This window comes from Podarcis gaigeae, assembly GCF_964106915.1.
Source record: "Podarcis gaigeae genome assembly, chromosome: 7".
NCBI classification, from domain to species: Eukaryota; Metazoa; Chordata; class Lepidosauria; order Squamata; family Lacertidae; genus Podarcis; species Podarcis gaigeae.
In genome coordinates, this window is record NC_139683.1 from 46,973,837 (window position 1) to 46,999,242 (window position 25,406).

General features: G+C 40.6%; 1 protein-coding gene across 1 annotated transcript in view; it reads left to right on the plus strand.

Moving 5' to 3' along the window:
* Positions 1-3,298: 3,298 nt before the first annotated feature.
* SMCHD1 (structural maintenance of chromosomes flexible hinge domain containing 1) overlaps positions 3,299-25,406 on the plus strand; it is a 69,003-nt gene continuing 46,895 nt past the window's right edge. The window contains exons 1-19 of the mRNA XM_083748298.1: positions 3,299-3,738; positions 8,289-8,364; positions 8,986-9,147; positions 9,851-9,933; positions 10,025-10,155; positions 10,609-10,723; positions 11,530-11,649; positions 11,881-12,047; positions 12,346-12,439; positions 12,947-13,157; positions 15,252-15,372; positions 15,458-15,638; positions 16,133-16,330; positions 19,750-19,863; positions 22,233-22,339; positions 22,550-22,632; positions 23,082-23,195; positions 24,889-24,966; positions 25,053-25,172. Coding sequence (XP_083604424.1) covers positions 3,577-3,738; positions 8,289-8,364; positions 8,986-9,147; positions 9,851-9,933; positions 10,025-10,155; positions 10,609-10,723; positions 11,530-11,649; positions 11,881-12,047; positions 12,346-12,439; positions 12,947-13,157; positions 15,252-15,372; positions 15,458-15,638; positions 16,133-16,330; positions 19,750-19,863; positions 22,233-22,339; positions 22,550-22,632; positions 23,082-23,195; positions 24,889-24,966; positions 25,053-25,172 — 2,437 coding nt within the window. The 5' untranslated portion in view covers positions 3,299-3,576. The remainder of the gene's footprint in view (positions 3,739-8,288; positions 8,365-8,985; positions 9,148-9,850; positions 9,934-10,024; positions 10,156-10,608; positions 10,724-11,529; positions 11,650-11,880; positions 12,048-12,345; positions 12,440-12,946; positions 13,158-15,251; positions 15,373-15,457; positions 15,639-16,132; positions 16,331-19,749; positions 19,864-22,232; positions 22,340-22,549; positions 22,633-23,081; positions 23,196-24,888; positions 24,967-25,052; positions 25,173-25,406) is intronic.

Here is a 25,406-nt window from a genome sequence, read left to right on the forward strand (position 1 = left end):
TTCAAAAATATTCTTGCAGGCAAATGGCTTCGTTTTTTATAATGACATACCAAAATCAATATACAAAACAAACTGTAGATACAAAGACTGTTCTTATACCGGCTTGTTTTTTAACACATATAACTATTTTCCTATTAATATTGGGTTAAGTAATTTCAAAAGGCAATTAAGGGTTGGGACTTGGTCTAGTGAGCTATTTAGCACTATCTAAATTATCTGTTAAACTACCAATTTGTATAGTTCCCTGAAGAGTTTAATAACATGTATATGTTTTGTTAAATTTTATACTTTTCATCATTTGTATTATCCTATTTTTGTGTATTATTTTTGTGTGTTATCCATAGTTACCTTTATTAAATAGATGTTGCTTGCTACCCTGTGCTATATGCTATGGTGGTTTTTAAAATATATGAATGATGGCCACTCTCCTGGTCCTTAAGAAGGTCACCAAGGTTTTTCAAGGTGAAACCACTGTTACTAAGATAAGCTATGAGCACATAGTGGAAGGTGACCATGCTTTCTTCAGAAATACCCATGACATTGTTTGTACAGAGATGAATTGAAATGCAAAGTTCTCTGGTATTCCTGCATATTGTACAATCATACAGGATCCTAAGGCACTGCTCTGTGAACAAAAAGGGCCTTCAGTCCAATGGAGGCGCTTGCTAAAAGGATAGGGAGGATTTGTGTGTGTGTGAATTTTCGTCATACATTAAGCTGCTCATGCTGCTTCAGACGACTCCTACCCTTAAGCAGGTTTTGCAAGAATGTAAAATTAGAAAAAGGGCCTCCTTCTTTAGCAGAAGTGGTAGGAAGATCAACTCATGAGTTCTTGGGATGCAGCACAATTGTCATATGCCACTTTGGGGATGGAACTGAATAGTGAACTTTGAACAACAGCCTTGCTGTGTGTGCCACGTTGATCAGGTATGAGATACCCAGTTTGGGAATCTTTCTTTGCAAAAGGGGGATGCAAAGATACTAGGATGAACAACCAGACCACAACCTGTGGTCTTTCTTTGCAACAATTAAGACAAATAACCAGACCACAAATGAAGGTTCAAAGCTCTATTTTCTTAAACCGGTATTACACAGTGAGCAATCGGAGCCTTATTCTCTTCTGACTAACCCATCCCAACTTTCTCATAGTGTGGTTACACACTGCCATCCTTCAATGTCTAATTTTATTATTTATTAGTTTATTAGACATTTATTTCTGATTAATTATTCTATTTTTAAACTGTCTACAAACATCTATTCTTAATTATCCATGATTAATATATCCTTTATTTACATTAATTTGAGTTTAAACAATACTAGCCATACTTCTTTCATGTATATTCAACTTTTTATTCTTTCACATTTGAACACAGAATGTTCTTAACTTCTACTTAAAACTTTTTTTCTACTGGGAGGGGTTAGTGAAAGTTTATAGATTGCTAAGGAGCACAGCTAGTATCAAATAATGGAGTTTTAACAAAAAAAAATGGAGTCCTAACAGAGAGAAATAGGAAATTCTTCTTTATTCCTAGATTTTATATGATTACTAGGGGTTTCTGTCTGCTTGCCAAGTCCCCTAGACTGAGCATCGCTGTCCTACCCCAGCTGACAGCAGCACCCCAACATATGCCAGCTTATTCCACAGTACCAGCTTTCTCTCTCTGAAGCATCTCTTGCTCTGCAGGGCACATCTGAGCTTAACTGTTTCTCCCTGCTTCTAGTGACATCACTCCACCACCCTCCCCTAAATCAAACCCTTTTTATCTACAGAGGGAGGACTCCATTCATTTGTATTCTAACACCTATTTCCTTTGATGCTTTGAACTCCTAATGGTTAATCCCACCAGGTGGTCCCCTCACAAAGAAGTCTGCCTGACTTCATTAACACTTGTTTATTTGGATAGGATTATAATGTCTAATACACAACCCAGGAAGTGTGCCTATTTAACTAGCTTTTATCTGCTAATTACTGATGCCTATCCCTGGGTCCACCACACCTCTTCCTACCCCTAATACACATTTGGGTCTGGCTATTTTCCCATTCTAATGTATTGGCTCTAATAAATTTCTAACAGTTATTAAAGCCAAGCACTTAGCACCCACAGATCGATACCATTTCTTGGTAGCACACATCCATATTAAAAAATATAACAATAAAAGGTAGATAAGTTGATTTTATTTAATATATTATAATTCTTGTCCTATAAATAAGAAAGGCTTGGATTGCCATGTTGGTGCTAGCCAAGCTGCTCTAGGAAGTAAGTTTCAAAGCTGCCCTGTGGTTGAATGGCACTTTAAAGTATGAGACACTACTCTCCTGCTCCAAGGTCTTAATGTGGAAATTCACACAGTAGAGCAAATGGGGGAGGAAAGGAAATAAGGTAACCCTGGATAGACATAACTCCTCTGGGCAATAGGGATTGTGTCAAAGGTTTCATAGAAAAGCTATGATTGGCGGAGGAATTTGAAGGAAGAAAGTAAGGAAGTAATGGAAGCAGTTACAGGTAAAGGAACAGCAAGGAAGAAAGCAATTATTTAAGGGAGCAGCAAACTCGAACAGCTAACAGTGATGGAGTAATCTGTGTGAAGGTAACATTTATGGTTTTAATAGTGGAAAGGTAAGAGTGGGAAGGCCTTGGAGAATTCTGAAAGTAAGCAAACATGTTTGAATGGGATATGGAAATAGAAAGGAGGCCAGTATAGGATTGAAGGAGTAATGCGCAACCAGGCAAAAGGTGCATGATGTGGGCAGCAAAGGCAAATCAATCTACATTAGATTGGCAACAGACCAGTCTAGACTGAAAGGTGCTAAGTATGAAAGAAGGGCCGTGCAATCGTCACCAAATTTGGTGAGAAGTGCTGCTGGGTAGCATGACATGCTGCATGACATTCCAGGTACAGCAGTGAATCCAGGAGAACACCAGCCTGTGAATATAAATGAGCTGGTTCTTTTCCCCGCATGCCTTTCCATCCTGTCACACAAATAGGGAAATCCTCCACTGCTGTCCTCTAGGCCACTATGGCATAGGCCCGCTGATCCAACACGCATTACGAAAAGAGAAAGGACTTTTCCGTCACTGGGAAGGGCACCTGGGGGGAAACACTGCCTCCCATCAGGAGTAACTTAACGGCGAGCGGAATAGCGGCGGTTTCGCTTCCCCCTTTTCACGTCAGCGGCGATCGCGCCCTTGATTCTCGGGGCGAGCCGGGTTCCGACATCGCCAGAACAATAGTTGCCATGGTGCGTTTCACAGCGGACGTGACGTCCTTGAACTAGAAAGGGCCGGACCCCCCTTGACAGCCGCCGGATTGAAACTCCCGCGAGCGCTTTCGCTTCCGGGTTTGCCCCTCCCTCGCCCCGCCCCCCGCCCGAATCGCCTCACTCTTTGGGTTTTGTTCCCCGCAGCGGGGCGCCGCCCCCTCGGGCAGACTCAGGCCCCGCCCCAATCCACGCCCCGCCCCTTTCCTCTGCCTTCGCCGCTGCTGCTCTGAGCTGGGCGAGCCGCGGCGGCGGATGCGGGCGGCTCGGTGGTTGAGCTGAGGCGCTCGCTCGCTCGCAGGGAACTGTCAGTCAACATGGCAGCGGCAGAGGAGACGGCGGAGAGGGAAAGCGGCGGCGGCGGCGAAGTCCTGTCTGTCTACGTGTTCGACCGGCGCCAGGCGGATTCGGACGGCGAAGACAAAGTTGTGAAGTGTCCTGAGGGAAACTACGGCGCCTTCCGTAGCGCCGTGTGCCAGGTGAGAAAGCGCTTGTGAGGGCTGGGGGGGGGGGGGAGAATGGGGCGTCACGGCATAACGGGCAACCGACGGATGGGGAGCCAGCAACCCAGCCCGCTTTTTGGTAGGGTGCTCGAAGAGCCCGGACTCGAAGGCGCCCGGTGGCTTCTCTGACACGCGGTGGGGTGGGGCGGGGGGCGGCGAATCGCGCGCGGGGTGTGGGGGCTTCTCTTGACACGGGTGGGCGAAAAGGCGCGAAATGGCCCGGCGGCTGAGCGAGGTTGACGGTGGCGGTGTGAAGCGAGAGCGGGAGTGTCTCTTGCGTGCAGGGAGGATGGCCCGCTCGGGAGGAGCAGAGCTGTCATGTTGAGAAGGAGCAGGAAATGCTCGCCCTGCAGGTCCCTCGCTGTGAACCTGCGGCTTGCCAAAGAAGTCTGTTAGGCTGTTTCGGATGGGTGCTTGTTTTTCTTGTCTCTTTCACTCTAAGAATAAAAATCTCATTATTGGAGGATTTGCAGCGCCTCTTCGGCATCTTGGATTTGCACGAAGTCAAGGGGAAGGGGGTGTAAGAGAAAGCGGGTTGCAGCACGAGCGCAGCAGCCTTTGGCATGGGAGCTAGAAGGGAAGGACACGAAACCGAAAGTGGTGGGAAAGGTCCGGAGAGATTGCTGTTTTAAAGTTTTGACAATAAGAGCTGGCTTCAGTACAGAAGCTGTTGTAACAGAGCCTGGCCAAACTCCCTTTTTACTGAAGCCTTATTTCAAGTACCGGTAACCACTTTCCCCCTCAGTGCCCTCCTTGCTCCAATCAAATGTCTGCCATTGTTGAAAACTGTGTTTCTCACATTATCTCCTCTGCTTACTCTACGAAAACCTCTGTTGTTGTTTGAAACCTCAGTTTTCCTGTTAAGAGTCTCTGCAGCTCAGCTTGCTTTACTCAAACCTCTACCACTGATTAAAACTTCATTTTCCTCTGTGTACTTTCCTTCTTCTGTACTCAGACTTCCAGCCCCAGTGCCAGACTATTTTGTGCCCTAGGCACAGCTAATTACTTGTACACACACTTACACATACAAATTGCATCAGCAAGGGCCTTAGCATCAGTATTTCCAGATAAACCTTAGGTCATAAAAAAAAAACTCTATTAAGCATCATATAAACTACCAAGATGGTATCTCAGTGGTTTCAAAGCATCAGTTCAGCAGAGAAATAATTGTAGAACCAAACTGAAGAAACTAGTTGCTTCTAGACAACACTTAGCAGCATTATTGACTACCAAGTTTAAAATGTGTGCATTGCAGGGCACAAAAAGGCACATGGATTTACGTCCAGGACTCTTTTGTATGCCATTTTCTTTGCATTTAATGTTACACCCATTAACATAACCTTGAGCACACAGATTCTCATTTGGTAATCCATTTGCTCAAACTGTCCAATAAGAGTTTCTGTCATAAAACACCTGTAGTTTCCTTTAGTGGAACAAATCCCAAGAAGTGTTCTCTTATGATAACCTCATAAGGCATGGGCAGGGAGGAGAACTGCCCCCTCCATCAAGTGAATCCATTAAAATACTTAACTGAGGTTCTGTGCCCCCAACATAAAGCCTGGCTATGCCCATGTTCACGCAGGTCACTTCAGTGCTGCTAACACAGCAGTTTGACTTTACCCCCAGAGGTGCACTACATTATATCTCAAGACAGATGGATGCCATCAACAACAACCTCAAAATATTAATATATACATAAAAACAGTTCTGATGTATGAATTACTTCAAAAATAATAAAAGTATTCAAAATATAAATATAAATTAAAATATCAGAAATTTATAAGAAAAAACAAACTAATCTGTATAAAACTGTGTCCCTCAAAGGTCAGCACTGTGCCCCTGTGATATCTGCGCCCTATGTTGGCCTAATGATAGCAGCCCTCCTGCAAAGTTCTTACTCTTTGGTTACTTCAGCCGCCTTGTGTGAAAGAGATGGAGGATGAAGAGCCCACTTTGAATATTCAATAGAACTTTCACACAATTTGTTTCATTCCTGGTACCATGTGTTATCTTCAGTTTGAAGTTCATGATTCAGTGTGTAATTTATTACAGGTATTTTATTAACAAACAACACCCATGTGTGCAACATCCACCAGGGTGGATACAAATCAATGATTTTTTTAAAATTTAAATTGGTTTTTTTTAAATTTAAATTGGATTTTTAAAATTTAAATTGGATTTTTAAAATTTAAATTGGATTTTTAAAATAAAATGCTTTTGGATGGACAATATTTCTAAATGTAGTTTTCTATTTAAGTTACATTATAGTCCAAAGGCTATTCATCTGGAAATAAGGATTTGTTTTAAGTTTTTTTAATGTGTGCTAAAACTCAAAGTTCTTTTTTAAAAAAAGTTTAACCACATCAGTTAACAAACATAGATACATATGCTATAATGTCATTGTTTAAGTTAAATAAATTGTTTAAATTGTTATTAAGGAAACAATTATTTTTCTCCTTCTAATAAAGTACTTCAGGAAAGTTGTCCAAATATAAACAGTTAACTTATTAAACTTCACAATACTTTCATAATTATCTGTCTGTATATTTCTAATAGTATAACCAAATCAGTAATTTTTTATATAACTGTAAATACTCTGAAAATTTGTTATTCCAAAAATGAAACCTTCATCTGGTTGTAAATATTAAGATTATACCAGCAAGAATGAGTATTTCTGTAAAAAAATGATTTAAATCGAGTCTTAGTGACTAGTGATTTAAATCAAGTCTTAGTGACTAATGATTTAAATCAAGTCTTAGTGACGTGATTTAAATCAATTTGATTTAAATCAAATCCACCCTGACGTCAACCAATGGAACTTAACATTCTGTAATTAAACAAACTAACTACCAGACTTGCTCTTAAGATTCTGTTCATCTTAAAGATGCAGCAGCATACATCAGTACTGGAAGTGTGTGCAAAGGGGGATGCAAAACAGGAGAGAGGAGGAGGCATGGAAAGGGGGGGGGGAGGATGATTTGTTTGCAAGAGTGAGCTGAGAAAAGGGGGAAAGAGGGAGGGAAAGTGGCAGCATTGGAGATCATAGAATTGTAGAGTTGGAAGGGATTCTGAGGGTTGGTGTAGTCCAGTCCAACCCCTACAGTGCAAGAAATCTGTTGACAGTCTTCTCCGGGTGGGCTCAACCAACCAACCTTCTGATTAACACACTGACCCAGAACTACTATATTCCTCTTAACCATGCTGTTTCCTGCAGTAGTAAAGATAATTGTACACAACTTTATCAGTACTAGGCTACATCTCGGCTTTGGACTTGTTGTTCAATATAGAGGTCTGCTGAGAAATGATTACCATGTTCTGATGCAATACTTCTAATTAGAGTGTAAAACAAACGCAGGAAGAGTGTTTTGATTAGGTGCTCAGAGACTTTCTCTAGGGCAGATTGAAACTGCATTCTAGTCATTCTAGTCTGTAGTTTAAGCTTAAAAGTTTAGAAGACTGCAGGTAAAGCTGAGTAAAACTTTGTCGATATTTATAAGATGAACAAAATGTGTCCTTCTATATTACAAGAAGTAATAAGATCTTGGTTATAAAAGGAACGTACAATATCATATGGAGAAATGAAAATGTTTGCAAAGAGAAAAATTTAGAAGCCACGGAAGCCCTGTCAGACATTCGGCTTCCAAAAGAATGTTCGAAAACCGGAACAGTCACTTCCGGGTTTCGATCGTTCAGGAGCCAAAACATTCAAGAACTAGGCTGTTCGAAAACCAAGGTATGACTGTAGTGGACTTATAAAACAAATTAAGCAAAAGCCAAAAAGTACCTACATGAAATACTAGGCTCATTGTAAAGAATGGAAAGGGTCTAATGTGCTCCAAAAGCCATATAGAGTTTCTCCTACAAAAATGTTTAGATGGCTTTAAAGGGGGATTAGAGAAATTAAGGGGACGCAGGTGGCGCTGTGGGTTAAAGCCTCAGCGCCTAGGACTTGCCGATCGAAAGGTCGGCGGTTCGAATCCCTGCGGCGGGGTGCGCTCCCGCTGCTTGGTCCCAGCGCCTGCCAACCTAGCAGTTCGAAAGTACCCCCGGGTGCAAGTAGATAAATAGGGACCGCTTACCAGCGGGAAGGTAAACGGCGTTTCCGTGTGCGGCTCTGGCTCGCCAGAGCAGCGATGTCACGCTGGCCACGTGACCCGGAAGTGTCTCCGGACAGCGCTGGCCCCTGGCCTCTTGAGTGAGATGGGCGCACAACCCCAGAGTCTGTCAAGACTGGCCCGTACGGGCAGGGGTACCTTTACCTTTACCTAGAGAAATTAATGGATGAAGTATCTTCAGTATCCATTTGCCAGGGCAGCTAAACAGATTCTCCAGGTTCAAGTCCAATATGCCTTTTAGTGCCAGTTGCTCGGGGCAACAATAAGGCATTGTTAAAGGAAAGTATATCCTGGACTATATAAACCTTTTTGGTTTATAGGACACTTCTTAAGGTTCTTGAATGTTTTTATCCTGAGCTCTGCTTTATCTCCCTCCATCCTTCTAATTTAATATTTAACTTGCCTTTGTAGGTATTTGGCATTTCCTCCAAAGAAACTTTTATTGTCACAACCACAAATAGAATACGGATCACAAATGAAAACTTTGGTACGTAAGTTTTTATTAATGGATATAGTCTATACCCAAATGCTCTCTGATAAAGTAGCAAAAGTGCATGAAAACTCATGCCTCACCCATTGTTTATTGCTGAGATGCCACAGGACTCCTGTTTTTTATCAGAACACTAATTAGTTTCTGTATACATAGCAGGATTTTAAAACATAAAATCAAAAATGGGAAATATTTGTATGCTCTGTGTATGGAAATCAGTTTTTTAAAAGAATAACACAAAAGTTAAGTGCTACCTTTCATGTAGTAGCAATCGAAAATTAATATCCCTTGTTAATTGGATATCTGATTTCATTACTAAATTGTTTTTTTATAAAATGCAAGCTAAGTAATTTATATTGCAAGTCTAAGAGGAAAGAAGCTTTGTACCAAGTAATCAAAACAATGTACATGCAGGTCCTGCTTTCTGAACACAATGCATTCCCTGGAAATTGTTCATTAGGCAATTGTAGTGTTTTATCTTTTTGTAAACTGCTGTGAAGTTTTTTTACGCTCAAACTGTGTATAAATTTTATGAAATAAATATATAAGTAAATAAAATATATTTAAACAGCAGTATGAAAAATGAAGTTGGGTTTTTATTTCACATATGTGTTGTAGGGGGAATGGTTAAAGATGGCATGACCTTCTATTTGCTACAATCAGTTGACCAGTCACTCCCCTCTGCAACAAAAGAGCGTATTGATTTTCTACCACATTATGATACACTTGTGAAAAGTGGAATGTATGAATACTATGCTAGTGAAGGACAAAATCCTCTTCGTAAGTATATCAGGTATTCTTTGAACTGTAACTGTATGGCACACCGTTAATTAGTACATTGTATTGTTAAGACCGATGTTTTGCTATTAAATACTATGCAATAGATTTAAAAAATAAGCTGTAATTAAAATAAAGTTAGTTTTAAAGTAATCTTTAAAAAAAATAGCATCGGGATTAAAACAAACTTTTCCTATTCATCTTCCTCTTTTTCCTTTAATAGCATACACACTTTACAACCCCTAAAAAGTTGCCTCCCCCTCTTCAACAACATACTTTAATGTGTTGAACAGCTCTACCAGTCTATAGTGTCCTTTAATCTCTGGTATTGGCATAGCACCCTACATTGGGTTGTGGGGTATGTGGAGAACTCAGGTCAGAATACTGCTAATTATATTATGGATGGCTGATCTAAAATGCTGACTGGGACTGGGAAATTGTCCCAACAGAAGACATTACCTGAACTTACAGTATGACACCAAAATTCAGTGTAATCCTTATATGAATGAGTCTCTGTCAAGTTTCTAATAGCCATCTGTCACTACCTCTCCTGTCAGAGAGAAAGATACTCCCCTTTTCAGAAGGAAAGAATATAAGGTATAGCTTGTATCGTATGTTGCCTTTCAGGAACATGTCAAAAGTGGATATTCTAATTTTTGTTAATAATTTTAATTATTAGCAAACATTTCTCTCTTTTTCTGTTTAGCGTTTGCTCTTGCAGAATTAATTGATAACTCTTTATCAGCTACTTCTGAAAATACTGCTGTCCGGAGAATACAGTTAAAGCTGGTAAGTAACTAAGGAGCTATTCCAGTGTTTTGCAGGGTTATTGTATGATATAATCATCATATACTTTTTTTTCTTTTTAAAAAAAAAATAGTTATTTGATGACTCTCAAGGGAAACCAGCCATTGCCGTGATTGATAATGGAAGAGGCATGAGTTCTAAACAACTGAATAATTGGGCTGTGTATCGGTTATCAAAGTTTACACGACAAAGTGATATGGAAAGGTTAGGATGTTCTAATTTCAATGGTATTTAAATATAAAATTGGTGAATTTCATTGTGTAAGAATTCAGTGTTCTCAGGACATGTTATAAAAGGTTCCCGTAGTTCTTAAAAGCTGAGAAATTGAAACAGCTAACAAAAAGTCCAAATAATTATACTTTGAGGTCTCAGTATTTCAAGTCTTTTATCTTTTATTAAGATATGTAGTTTTTACATTGATAACTTTGTCAACCACTTGAAATACTTTAGTAATTACCAGGAATCAAATCAATGTTTCTGAATATTTGAATGAATATATAATGGAGATATTTTGTAATGTTTAGTTAGTAGTAAGCATTATGTGTTCTTGCTTGGTATTGTTATTAATTGGAAAAGTTTTCAGTAATGTCTGATATACTCACACTTGCATATTTAACAGCTTCTGCTATTTCTTTTTTTGTCTAATTTTGGTATTAGTGACCATTCAGGATATGTACGTCCTTCAGCTGTACCCCGCAGTTTAAACAGTGATATATCATATTTTGGGGTTGGTGGTAAACAAGCAGTGTTTTTTGTTGGACAGTCTACCAGAGTAAGTAACATTTTATATTTTTACAATTTTATCCATTTTTTGTGGTACTTCTTGGTTAACCTAGATTAGCAACTGGCTGTGTGTGTTTTCCTGCTTCTGTATGCAGCATACCTGTAAAGTGTGCCCCATGCTGATACAGTAGTCATAATGAAAATCATCAGACCATTGTCACCACTTAGCAGTTATTGGGAACACTGGTTTGGCTTACCGTCCTTTGGTAAACGAACAGGACCCCTTTGCCTCCCAGCTGTTAGTTGGTAACAATAGTTTTCCTACATGAACCACAGTCTGGCAATTGGGACTGCTGGTCTCAAACACTGGATATTACACACTTAAAATGAATGAGAATACTCTGTGTTGCTGGTGGAGAGAAGGCAGTCTTTGTCTTGAATACGACATAGTAATGAGACGGGGTGTATTCTATATCTGGGTGCTGTATTGGGGGGAAATGCATACTGATGGTCCCTTCTTGTCATCTTGTGTGCACTTTTGACAGATGTGGCTTCTCTTGTGATTCTGAAACTGTTCTACAGTGGTACCTCGGGTTAAGTATTTAATTCCTTTCAGGGGTCCATTCTTAACCTGAAACTGTTCTTAACCTGAAGCACCACTTTAGCTAATGGGGCCTCCTGCTGCTGCTGCACCGCTGGAGCACAATTTCTGTTCTCATCCTGAAGCAAAGTTCTTAACCTGAGGTACTATTTCTGGGTTAGTGGAGTCTGTAACCTGAAGCGTATGTAACCTGAAGCATATGTAACCCGAAGTACCACTGTATTTATTATTTAAAATTTTTAAATCTTGAACAGATGATAAGCAAACCTGCAGATTCTAAAGATGTTCATGAGCTTGTACTTTCTAAAGAGGATTTTGAAAAGAAAGAGAAAAACAAAGAAGCTATATACAAGGGATACATTCGAAACAGAAAGGTAAGAAATTATTTGTTGAGTTATACAAAATACTTGAAAAAAGGTCATCTTAGTACTTAACAAGTAGCTACCAGGGTTTAGGCAGTTGTTGGGAAATTAATTGTACCAACAAGTTTTATCTTTTCTGATAAGCAGCTGGACAAGAAAGATGAGAGCAGTTGTTTCCCAGTTTATGGTTACAATTCCAGTCAAGTGACCTATTTTATTTTATTTTAAAACTATTTCTCAAAGCCATCTGACTCTTCCCATATTGTTAATGATGATGAACGATTCCTGCACAATCTTATCATGGAAGAAAAAGACAAAGAAGGTTTCACTGCAGTAGTTATTACAGGAGTACAGCCAGAACATGTGCAGTACCTGAAAAACAATTTTAACCGTTGGACGAGGCAACTATCGTGAGTTGTTTGTTAAAATAGTTAATATGTTCAAATACTATTGACTCAAATCTTGCATTACTTAAGATTTTTTTGTGCCGTTTCTGCAAATCATTTATTAATTGAATTTACTATAAATTTATACTAGTCTATATTAGTGCATAGTACGCTTAGTGCAGGTTTCCAGCTGCCAGTTGTGGGGTGCCCATTTTATAAATTAACTTTAAGTAAATGCCTGCTTGATCATTCAACAGTGTACCAATTTTGTAAATGTATTTTATTCAAACTTTGAACATACACATATACCATTTTTTTACAGACACATATACCATTACTATATCCATGGACCAAAAGGAAATGAAATTAATTTGCCAATGAAGGAAGCAAGAACTTTCAACAATATTGATATTGAGGTAGGATCTATATACATTGGTTTGCAAATAATTACATTTGCTTAGAACCAGGGACTATCCAAAGTGTTACACTTGTAAAACAGGGCTTTCCTATTTCCTCCTTTCCCTGCATTGTTTCTGGTGTTCAGGGAATAGCATGAGCAATGATGCAGTGGGATGCCAGTGGAAAATATTCTCCCTTCCTTGCATGAACAGAAGTGTCTTTCTGCTAGCATAAGGAATCCTACCCATTGAACAGTGGGAACCTCTGGATCCTACCCACTTCATATTGTGTACATCTGCCCTGCAAGGAGATAAAGCTCCAGTCATGGCTCTAACCTTTAGACAGCCCTGCAACTACCATTCCTATAAGCTATAAGTTACTGGGGAGCACAGATTCTCCTGATTGCTGGTTTTCACAAATCTTGGAGAATGTTGTTAAGTTTGTATTATTTCTGCCTCTTGATGACCGTGGCAACAAACAACATTTATAGGAGGAACTTGCATTTATTTGTTGTTTATTTGTAGATTTCAATGTATGAAAAAGGGAAGACACCTAAGATTGTGAATCTTAGAGAAATTGACAATGATATGCAGACATTATATATAAGTACAGCAGCGGATAGTTTTGAGTTCAAGGCGAAAGTTGAAGGAGACGGTGTAGTGGAAGGTGTTATACGCTATCACCCTTTCTTGTATGATAAAGAAACCTACCCTGATGATCCTTGCTTTCCTTCAAGTAAGTTGGGTAACTTTCATACTATTTCTCATTGATGTACTAATAACGAAGGCTACATTTTGCATCCTCCTTGTGCAGCTCTTTAGCTTGGGAGCGAGGAACACTGCACTGAAGTGGTTTCACCTCTGCCTTCTGACTTTTTCCAGAGAGTAGCAATAGGGAACTATTGCCCCATGTAAATTGCTTTCATAGACCTGACAAAGGCCTTTGACCTCATCAACCGAAAAGGACACTTCACACTGCTCAACAAGATAGGATGCCCACCTAAGCACTATAGTATGATTGTTTCCTTCCATGAGAACATGTGTGGCACCGTCCAGTATGACAATTCATTCTCAGATGCCTCAATAAAATAATAATAACAACAACAACAACAACAACAACAATGTGGAGAATGGATGTGTTCTAAACCCAGCTCTCTTAGGCATATTCTTCTCCCTGTTGCTCTCATATGCCTCCAGATTGACTGCAGGTGATGTGTATGTCCATTCAAGAAGCAAGAGGGTCTGTTCAACCTGGCACAGCTTGACACCGAGACAAAAGTGTGGTGGGTTATTATCTGGGAGATGCTGTTTGAAGATGACACAACCTTGACAGCACACTCTGAGGAAGCTCTACAGCAAAGCTTTCCAAACTTTTCATGTTGGCGACACACTTTTTAAACATGCATCATATCACAACACAGTCATTCAGTTTTACTAGCAAACCAGAGGCTAAACTAACCCCTTTCCAGCTCCAGGAGGAGAGTGGGGAGAGTTTACACAACGCACCTACATACTGCAGCTGACACCCTAACATGTCACTACACACAGTTTGGAAAGCTCTGCTCTCCAGAGTCTCATCAACTGCTTTGCCCAAGCCTGCATGATGAAGACCAACATCCTGGGTCAAGACTCAGGACTCAACAAATCAGCATGGGTGACAACATGCTTGAGGTGATAGACAATTTTGTCTACCAGGGTTCCACCATAACCAGCAACCTTTTCATTGACACTGAGCAGTACAAGCATACTGCCACAGCAGGTATGGCAATGTCTCACCTCTCCAAAAGAGTATGGGGAAATGTGCCTAGGTAGCTTCAATGGATAGAAGTGTCTTTCTTACTGGTCTTGACAGGTTTGTCAACTACAGTCCTTAATGGAAAGAGGTAGCTTGGCTCAATGCTCTGTTAACCTGAAGACTGGGCAGTTTTTACTTACTCTGCTGGTTTGGAAGTTGCTGTCAGTGCAGAATGCCACAGTGCTGGTGGGCACAAATGGTCAGGTGCACATCGTGCCTCCACTGGTTGCCTGTATGCTTGTGAGCCCAGTTAAAGGTACTTCTGTTGACATCCAAAGCCAGGCATTTCTGAAGGATTACTATCTCTTGTTATAAACCTGTCCAGTTTTTGAGATCTGCAAGGGAGGCCTTGTTGGCGGTTCTGCTGTGCTGTGAAGTTTGTGAAGTGGCAGTACCTGAGAAGATCTTTTCTATGGTAGCCACTCGGCTGTTGAATGCCTTCTGAGGTGCATCTGGTTTCGTCACTGTATACATTTCAACAACTGGTCAAGCCACACATTTTTGCACTGACAATTAGGACTGGAGGATGAGATTAGAATATCCCTCGCTGCAATGTTGTTGTTTCTGTCCGCTCTTCATTCAGCTTAATGATCTAGTACTGTTTAGGTTTTACTTAGTTAACTTGTAGTATTGAGCTTGGAGGTAACCTGCCTTGGGGCAGGCTACATGGTGAAGGACAGGGCTATAATTACATATATATATAATTATACAACCTGAAATTCTTATGCTGTAAAGTGCACCTAAAGTTGATGGGGACGTTTGGCTGAAACTTTTAGGGTGATCTGTTCCCTGCTTTGTATGACGTGGGAGAAAACCATGAAGCCTATTGGGTCACTGGGTATTAAGCTGTACAAACTTTACTTTACTTTACTTCATTTACCAGTGTTGAAAAACTTTTATTAGTTTGCTGCATATTTGAAGGGAAAATGTATGACTAATAAATAATTAGAAATAGTGGTTTAATGTTCTATTTTGGAGAACAATGTCTTCTGTCCTTGCATTCCTTTGTAATTTGACACTCATTTTTCAATTTAGAATTAAAAGATGACAATGATGATGAAGAATGCTATGTCATAGAAAAGGGAGCAAGAGGGAAAAGGCCTATTTTTGAATGTTTTTGGAATGGAAGACTAATACCATACACAACTGTTGAAAAGTAAGATTATGCCTATGCAATAATTTACATTTTAATATTTTTATTATTTTTGTAAAAGTTTCTAATCATTGCCTTTCTCCCTAAGCTTTGAGTGGTGTGCTCTGCCCAAGAGAGGTCTTGCCCCATCTGAATGTTACAACAGAATTTCTGGTGTGTTATTTACAAATGACAGATTTCAGGTCAGCACAAACAAACTGACTTTCATGGATTTGGAATTGAAGTTAAAAGACAGAAACACAATTTTTACAAGAATCGTCAATGGGCAGGTAATACTTGTACAATTTAATTGCTTGTCACAATTGGATAAATAAATTAAGAGAACCATTATATGTGAGCTTTCTGTCTTTTTATTGACTTACTTTAGATTTTTAAATTACATTGCCTAAGTTTAGACTTTTATTGTATTTGAGGAGTTTGGTATGTGCTACCATAATGTTGGGGCTGGCTCCTAGTCTGAAGGGGCCCTGGGCAAAGTACTTTCTGGTAGGTTCCTTCCCTACTTCATCAATGGTCCTTGGGAGGCTTACCTGGCTTTAGTAGTAGTACTGAGCAGATGGGTCTAGTCACCTTTTTAATTCCCCTCAGTGGCCAAGTGATGCTAGGTCAGGAACATTGTGGGTAATTAAAATTGCCACACCTTGTCTCTTCGTAATTTTAAATAATGACTAATTGAAGCTGAGGCCTGCACAAGACTGCACCTTCAGACAGTCATAAAGGCTGAACTACAGTTACTCTAATACATGTTCAAAATTCTTCACAGGAGCAAAGAATGAAAATTGACAGAGACTTTTCATTGTGGCTCAAGGAGTGCCATGAAAAACATGACAAACAAATAAAATTCACACACTTCGAAGAAATAATTACACGCACTGAGCTGCACTCTAAGCGCTTGCAGAGTCCCTGGTCTACATATTCGGCAATAGAATGGGATGGAAAGACATACAAAGTTGGGCAGCTGGTAAGTTAATTGCTTGTTGATGACACTTTTTAAAGATGGCCTAACGCAGATTTGAATGCAACAAAAGTTTAATATAAATAAAATTATAATATGCTTTTAAAAGAATGTTTGCTGGGGAAATAGAAGTACTTTGTTGCTTATCCTGTATAATGCAGACAAAAATATTGATGTTATATATTATTTTATGTTATAAAAAGCTAATTTAGGATTCAATTATTGCTACTGTAAAAAAATATTTTAAATGTTTTTATTGATGTGAGCATTTCTACCCCACCCTTGTAATGCATACATATCCCTCTGGGTGTCTTAGAATTATTAAAATCACAGTATCATTATGAACCCATGATGTCACAATACTTTTTTTACTGATAATTCTAATATTCCTTGTAAATGGCTTAGTGGTTTTATTGCAATCAAGCAGTAGATAGATAGACACTTTAATTATGCCCAGAAACAAATTAGCAAACAACACAGCTGTTGCAGATGATGTGTAAAGTTAGCTGTTTGAACACTGCCCTAAAACTGGATCTTAAACCCCCCAAAACATGCTCACTCATTCTTGCAATTGTGTTCTGAATCAATCGAAGTTTCCAAAGATTGTTCAAAAGTAGCCCAAATTTAACACGTTACAGAAATATAACCTGTATGTAATTAACACATCTGTTGCTGTAGCCGCATCTCCTAATCTCAGATAAGTGGCCCATCAGCCTATGAGGGGGAAAGGCACTTCTGGCGCCCAATAGCCACAAATTGCAAGCCTGCTTCTTCAAGGGGAAAATCAATGAGACAATGTTTTGGCAAGCAGGGTGTGAGTGGGTGAGTGTTGCAACCCAAGGTGAATATTGATGCTCACCCCTCTTCAGTGTTAATGTGTTCCATTTTATTGTTTTTATAAATTAACAAAGCCTGTTGGAATAATCTGGGACTTCTTTGAAGGCAGCAAAAAAGTCTCAACAAGGCATTTATTAATTATCACTACCAGCTGTTGCCTCTGATAACTACAAACGTACCCCATCAGCACATGGGTTTCCACTTGCAAAACAGGACTTCCCCCCTCTTACTACAACCCAGTTTGGGGATCAGAACTGAACTGTTAACTTGAAAAGCATAAGCCTTGCTGTGTTTGCTGGTCCCGTGGGTAACTGTGAGGCAAGGTCCGAGTCCAGTCTGAGATCAAGGGTAACTGTGAGGCAAGGTCCGAGTCCAGTCTGAGATCAAGGGTGCAGTAGGGAGGCAGTCCGCCAAAGCTGAAGCTGGGTCCAAGGCAGGGAGTCGGGTGAGGTCAGGAGCTCCAGCAGGCAGGAACAGGCTACCAACAATGTTGTTCCCGCAACCTGGGACTGGGCTGGCTTTTATCTGCCCCGAGGCATAGGGCGGTCCCGGTCCACAGGTGACTTGCCTCTCCTGGCCTGGAGGCGAGCACTCCTCCTGCGGGAACTTCGTTCCCTCTGCCTCTGTGCCCTCAGCCTCTGCAGCTCAGGAGAGGCTGGAGGGTTACCAGACCCAGAGGCAACCTCAGCTTCCCCTAACGGGGCTGAGAGTGGAGCACCTGCAAGCAATGGGTCCTCCATCATCTCAGGAACCAGAGCAGACTCAGCTGGTGCCTGCACCTGAGGATCCAGCACAGGTTGGGACCCTTCAGCTCAAGGCCGAGCCCCAGCTCAACTGGTTCTGGAGGCGGGGAATCCTGTGCAGGCTGGGATTCCTCAGGTTCAGCCTCTGAGTCTGAATCCCAGGCCATCACACTGTGTGTGTCAAGGTGATTAAACCTGAGACACACAGCCTCAGAACTTCCTTTGTAAAGGAACATAAGGACAAGTAAACTTTCAAAACACAAACATGTAAAAGCTTTATTCTCCTAACCAAGTTTTACACAGCCTGTGGTATCTCTCCCTAATGAAATGCTATCCCTCAGAAAAGGGAAATAGGAGAACTCATCTTTCCAGTTTCCTATCTAAGCAGACTAGACCACCCCCATCCCCCACAAAGGATTTTGTGATACCCACACCAAGGATCCTTCCCAGGAAATCCTTGCAGCAGTGATAAACAGGGAAATGGTGAGGTGTGAGAGAAAGACACATGTTGCCTCTGTGGGTTGGCGTAGCCTTCTCCAAAAGGGATCAGAGGGAGAACTGCTTTTATGGAGATATGGGATGGACAAAAAAGTCCTATCCCACAGGATCCAGAATGCCATAAGATGGCAAAGCAGCATTAAATCCTGGTTCTAGATATAAAAAATGTCTCTGTGTTGTCCTCTTCACATGCATGGAAACATACTTCAGGCTCAGAGTTAGGGTCTAGCCCACATTACCTGCATCACCGGGCTGAAGCTTGACCTTCACACCTCCCATCCATTAGTCCACAGCCTTGCTTCTTTGTTTCAGCCTCTGTAGGGAAAACACATTTCAGATAAATGGTTGCTAAGGCTTGCTAGATTGAACTGTTACTTTCAAGGCTGGAGCAGACTGCAGAAAGCTCCATTATTTTACTAACAGCTTGGGTTTCAAAATCACAACTAAATTTAATTATTTTTAAAACATTTCAAAATGAAAAGATAGAAGAGATAAAATAAGTGTTTTTGAAAGTATTAACTTTTATAAATAATGAATACACAAACTATCTTCCCAGTGATATTTTTTTAAAGTTCCAGTTTCATGTTGGTATCCAGCTAGTGTCACGAACAAGCTATGCCTGTCACTATGATACGTGGGAAGGTTTATTCCCAACCAGAACAGTTTTTACTGTATCCCCTAACAGAATATAGACCGCAAACAACTTTTTCCCCCTAAACACTCTGTGTGTCTTTGAACCAGCATGGTAAACAGAGGTTTTTTTAGAAATGATGCACTGTGTCTTTGGAATAAACTTGGAACCTCTTAAACAACCCCCCGCCCCGCCCCCAACTCCAGTTCGTAACATAGTGTAAGCTCTGTATTTCACCATGCAGTGGGTTCTCACTTGGAGAAGAACTTTTACATACCAAATTGCATTTGCATGCAGGAGATGCTTTTACCAATACTGTTTTTGGCTACTGAAGAATTACAGTAAATAGAACTACAGTGGTACCTCTGGTTATGTACTTAATTTGTTCCGGAGCTCCTTTCTTAACCTGAAACTGTTCTTAACCTGAAGCACCACTTTAGCTAATGGGGCCTCTTGCTGCCGCCGTGCCACTGCCGCACAATTTCTGTTCTCATCCTGAAGCAAAGTTCTTAACCTGAAGCACTATTTCTGGGTTAGCAGAGTCTGTAACCTGAAGCGTATGTAACCCAAGGTACCACTGTATGTTAGTTAGTCTTTGTTGTTGTTGTATGTTCATGCAGATTGAATGGATCCACCAAATATTATTTCTAGGATTAAATTAAATCTGTAAAGAGTATAGTAAAAAAAAAATTACTGAACTTCTGTTTGTGTCTTAGGTAAAAACAATTAAAACAGTTCCATTACTCTATGGCACAATAAGGAAATTTTTTCTATATGGAGATCATGATGGAGATGTGTATGCTACAGGAGGAGAGGTTCAGATAGCTTTGGTAAGTGAATAGTCCAAAGTTGTAAACTGATTAAGTGATTTAATTAGATTAGAGGTAACAATTTCTTTGAAAGTCTTCCATGAAGATTGTATTTTTCGCTCCATAAGACGCACCTGACTATAAGACGCACCTTCTCCTGCTGGAGCCTTAGCAACCGGACAGCGCCTGCAGCTCAGTCAACTTGTATCCAAAGGCGGCGGCAGCAGCAGCAGCAGTGAAACTAACCTCATTGGCTTTCCTGGCAGCTGCACCAACAGCCTCCGCTGCTCCTTTCAATGAGCCTCATTCTCCGGCCGCAACATCTGTCTCCCTGGCAATGTTTGCTCAGACATTACTCGGCTCTGGCGGTAGCCCCTCTCTCTCTCTCTCTCTCTCTCTCTCTCTCTCTCTCGCCTGGCATTAAGCCGCAGCAAACTCCTGCTGCAACTACATCCGCTCCCTGGGAAACAGGATGCCAGGAGAGGGGGGTGGAAAGAGAGAGAGCGCTTGTCTAGATCAGGTGTTGTTGTTGTTAATTTGTATACAGTGGTACCCCGCGAGACGAACGCCTCGGAAGACGAAAAACTCGCTAGACGAAGGAGTTTTTCGTTTTCTAAGCCGCTTCGCAAGACGCATTTCCCTATGGGCTTGCTTCGCAAAACGAAGCTTGCCCCGCAAGCTCCAGGGATAGTGGGTAAGCGCAGCGTGTCTTCCCCGCTGTCCCCGGACCCATTTTGAACCAAGGGGCGGCAACGGAGAAACAATCTTCTCCCCGCCGCCCCTTGCTTTAAACAGGTCTGGGGACAGAGGGGAAGGCGCGCGAATTAATTTCGTCTTGTGAGGCACCACTGTACTGCCCTCCATCCGAAGATCATAATATAAAAATGCAAAGCAAAAACAGAGTAAAAGTGAAGGTCGATGCCTCGCCTTGCAAACAAAATCCAAATGTGTTGCCTGCCAGCCTTGCTTGCTCATCCAAGGGATAAAGAGACCTGTTTCCTCTACTTTTGGGCAACATCTCCCTCAGACCCTTCAGACACACATGGGCATCTGGCAGCTAAGCCTCGGGGTAAGAGGCGAATATATTGTTTGGCGGAAGCTCCCCATCCCAATTTGACAGAGCGTGCAAGGGAGAAAGATCCCCCTCCACGCTGGCTCCTGGCTGCTCTCATGCAGCCCTCGGATGGAGGGAACTCTAAAGCGTATTCTAAAGCCCTCTTCCCCTTCCTCACCTCTCCTTACCCCCTCGCGCGGGCGCCACCATTAGGACACTCGCACGGGCGACGTGCCACGCCCATGCCGCCCTGGGAACCAAAGTCCCCAGCTCCTCTGCTGCCAGGGACCACACATTCACTCCATAAGATGCACAGACATTTCCCCTTTCTGGAGGAAAAAAGTGCGTCTTATGGAGTGAAAAATACAGTAATTATATGCAAGTCAAACCGATTTCAGCTAAAATTGTTAAAAATTTGTACAAATCTCTAAATGATGCTCAGCTTTTTATTAGCTTGTTTATTATTTGTCTGATTTAGAGATATTAGAGAAAAGATAGCTGCACTTGACCCATTTCACATTTTATTTGATAATAAGGCTTTTAGCCCCTCCATTATAGATAACAGTTCTTTTAACCTACTTTCCTCCCAGATCTTCATATCTCTTAGATAACAGCAAAGAGAGGTGACAGCCCTGTACTTAAGTACTGTACTATATAATATATTATTTAATATTGAATTTAATATAACGTTTAATCTTGCAGTCTCGGGGAGGGCAGCCCAGCTTTCAACCAAGAATCACAGAGCAATTTACAATAGAAAAATACATACCACAGTAGGAAATAAAGCAATAACCACCCCTATACAACCTATGGCTTTTTAAATTAGCCAAAGGCCTGAGAGAAAAGGAATGTTTTTGCCTGGCACCTAAAGTTATATAACAAAGGCACCAGGCGAGCCTCCCTGGGGGGAGCGTTCCACAAGCAGGGAGCCACTGCAGAATGTTATGGGTCTCTTGGAAACCCCCTCACAGGCACTGTAGAAAGAACCACAATTAATGCTTCAATGGTAGAGAGAGCAAAAGCGGAGCATGGTGGAGGCTAACCTGAGGAGGATTTGGACCCTCCTAATTCCCCTGACTGGGAAAGAATATCAGCCCCGATACTAGCATAATTCTTTTCCTCTACTTTCCAACCCTGCACCTTCTGCCCTAGCCAACGTGAGATTGGGTAGGCTCGGGATTTGTTGGTTCCAGGGGCACAGATTTACCACTTCCAGCCCTCATTGGATTGTTCTGCCCATGATGATATTAAGTTCTATGTATCTGAATCAAGATATAATTTAATTCTATGCTTCCTTATCGGAAGTCATTTATAAATACGTAGCTTAACTTTTCAGGAACCCAAGGGACTCTATGATGAAATCAAGGTTATACCAATATGCAAACTTGATCGTTCCGTTTCCAACAAAGCAGTGAAGAAATACATTGAAGAGGAAATTTCCAAGTAAGTTTATATAAGCCAGTGAAAAGCTAACCTGTTAATTCAAAAATATGCTGGCCGTGTTTATTTATATTTATTAAATTTGTATACCGCCCTTCATCTGTAGATCTCAGAGCAGTTCACAACATGGTTTAAATGAATTAATCTAGCAGATTTAATTGATTAAAGCTTGCAGTGCCAAAAATGAAAATAATAACTTTTTTTTTTAATTAGGCTTCCTGATAGGTTGTCAGTAACATGGCCCGAAGGAGATGAATTATTACCAAATGAAACCAAGCTTGCAGGAACTACCATAGGTATGTGTTAATGAGAAAGGGTTGGATCTAGAAAAAAGTGACATTCCTCCCACCAGCAGCTCATCATACCTTCTAAAAGGAACCTCCTGAGTAATATGAGCTATGGCACAGGAGACTAAGGGGGACGTGAGGTCATCAATAATCAGGTAGAGGGAACTTCCATGAAGGGAACTAGCACTTATGGAAAGTGTCTCTGCCTGATTTTCAAGCTTTTGTCTCCCCCAACACAACACAGCTCTTTCAAGAGGGTTCTCTGACTTTTGGAGAGGCTGCTAAGGAGAGAAGGGGGTTGGAATATCGTGTTCTACCAATCCACTTCTATGGACCATGTGTGTATCTAATTTGTAGTGTAATTTAAATATTACCTATGGACAAGTGGAGTTTGAAAAGAACTTAAACTTGGATGTGTTTAATGTATTTGGGGGGTGTTCTTTTTTTTTTATTTATAGGAGCACTAAGAATTGAAATATTGAATAAAAAAGGAGAGCCTATGCAAAAGCTTCCAGGGTCAGGTCATGGAGCAGCGAAGAAATTGCTTGTGGAACTTAAGGTCATTTTTCATTGTAAGAATGCAATCTGTTTTCATTAGATTATTTTAAAACATTATTATATTGAGGTTTGATACACGAGCCATTAGAACAGAGCTTTCCAAACATTTCATGTTGGTGACACATTTTTTAGACATGCATCATTTTGTGGCACAGCAATTCAGTTTTACTAGCAAACCAAACTAACCGCTTTCTAGTCCCGGAAGGAGAGTGGGGAGCTTTCATGTGACACACCTACACAATGCCGGGGAAACTCAGCCAGATGGGTGGGGTATAAATAAATTATTATAATGCAGCTGCCACACTAACGTGTCGTGTCACACAGTTTGGAAAGCTCTGCATTAGGATAACACAATGTCTCATGTGTTAAACGCTTAAAGTCCTGATGCATTTTAAAATATATTCCTCTAAAGAAGCAGTGGGGGATCTATGGCCTTCCAGATGTTGTTAGACTCCCACTCCCTAGCTACTAGCCACGCTGACTTAGCCAGCACGTTTCAGGCTAGTAATTTTCTTGCAGGCTACTAACTTTAGAGGATTTATTTACAAGGTTGTGTTAGCTGTTTATGGGCAGACTAAAGCAATCAACTATTCTTCAGTGCATCAGTCATGGGCACTTCATTTTTCTTTGCTACATTTTGTGAGGCTAAGGACAGAAGGAGCAACTCTGGAAAAAGAATATAAAATTGTGCATTGTATAGGTTCCTATATTCCCATATTTAAGCAGCAGTCTGGTGCTCACTTATTTGGAAGAAAGTCCTAATTGAACTCAAGTGGATATACTTCTAAGTAAATTGGATTGTGCTGTTAACAATGCAGACTCATGGGTGCTAGTAGTAAGAAAGACCCTATATAGGAATCTATTTAAAATATATCCTTTGTAGGTTAAAAAAAAAAAGGAAAGCATGCGAAAAGAATACAGTATTACTAAGAGATGCAAGGCTTAATTATGAGAATGAAACAACATTAATACTATGTTTAGTTGCTAATTAACATTGTTTAGTAGCCAAATTTGCACCAAACTTTAGGAAACATGAAGAAATAGCAATAGGAAACTTTTAAGTCATGCTTCAAAAATTCATCATTCATTAAATTTTCCTAGAATTCAGTCAGCCTACCTGGAAAGGGATGACCTTCCTCACCCCAAGTTCCAAATGGAGCTGGGATGCAAAGTAGGATTATTTTTGACCTTGTGCAAATGCACAAGGGGCGAGAAGAAGATTAGGCTCCTAGCAACTACCATTTTTCATTCAGCTACTAAGGCGTTTGAAAAGTAGTGAACCTCTACATTTCCTGCCAGCCGCCTAATTTTCTAATCCTGTTGATTTCCATTAGGGGACATTTAAGCAAAAGCAGTGTCATTTTAAATAACATGGCTGCGGCTGAATCAAGCCTACATCACTTTCAATTTAATTCTCAGTTCACCTTCACCAAACTGTTAATGTAGGGGTGGTTATCCCCTAACTTGGAGGCCTTATCTGGCACACACTCCAAGAGCACCAGTTTTGAAGACAGCAACAAAACTAGTGTGGGATTGTTTTTTTAAGTAGACACAACACTGGTGTGGGCAGAGTAACCCCTTATTGAGTTACCTTAATATTATTATTAAAATACACATATATCCTGTATTATTTGTTTGCAACCTAATGCATTTAAAGATACCTTGGCACAATTTTTATATGTGTTTTCTTCCTTCCCCCTATTTAAGCCCATAATGGAGATAAGGAAATCATTTCTCATATCAGTCAGCATGGGGGAAAATGGCCTTATTGGTTCAAAAGAATGGGTGAGTGTTTTTGCTTTAAATTTACCTTACAGTTGAGCAATATTTTGATTATTTCATTTTAAACTTTTGTTTCTGATTATACACAGAAAATATTACTCAACTTGGATCCTACACATTGAAACTGCAAGTGGTGTTGAATGAAAGCAATGCCGACACTTTTGCAGTAAGACCTCTTCCATCAGAAACGTTTAAATTTAATATAATAGGTAAGGTTAATACTGTTGTTGTATTTTAACCAGTCAGTGCCTGTTCTTTGCATGCAGAAGTTAGCAGTGACACACTCAGTAAAATACTATTTTTCTATTTTCTATTTAAAGTTGGATTACTGAAAATGTTAATCAAATATAAATGAGTTGAAGCTTTCAGGCTGTATTCAGATGGGTGAAGAATGACTAGAATCAAACCACTAAACAATTTCATTGTAATAACATTGTTTTCCC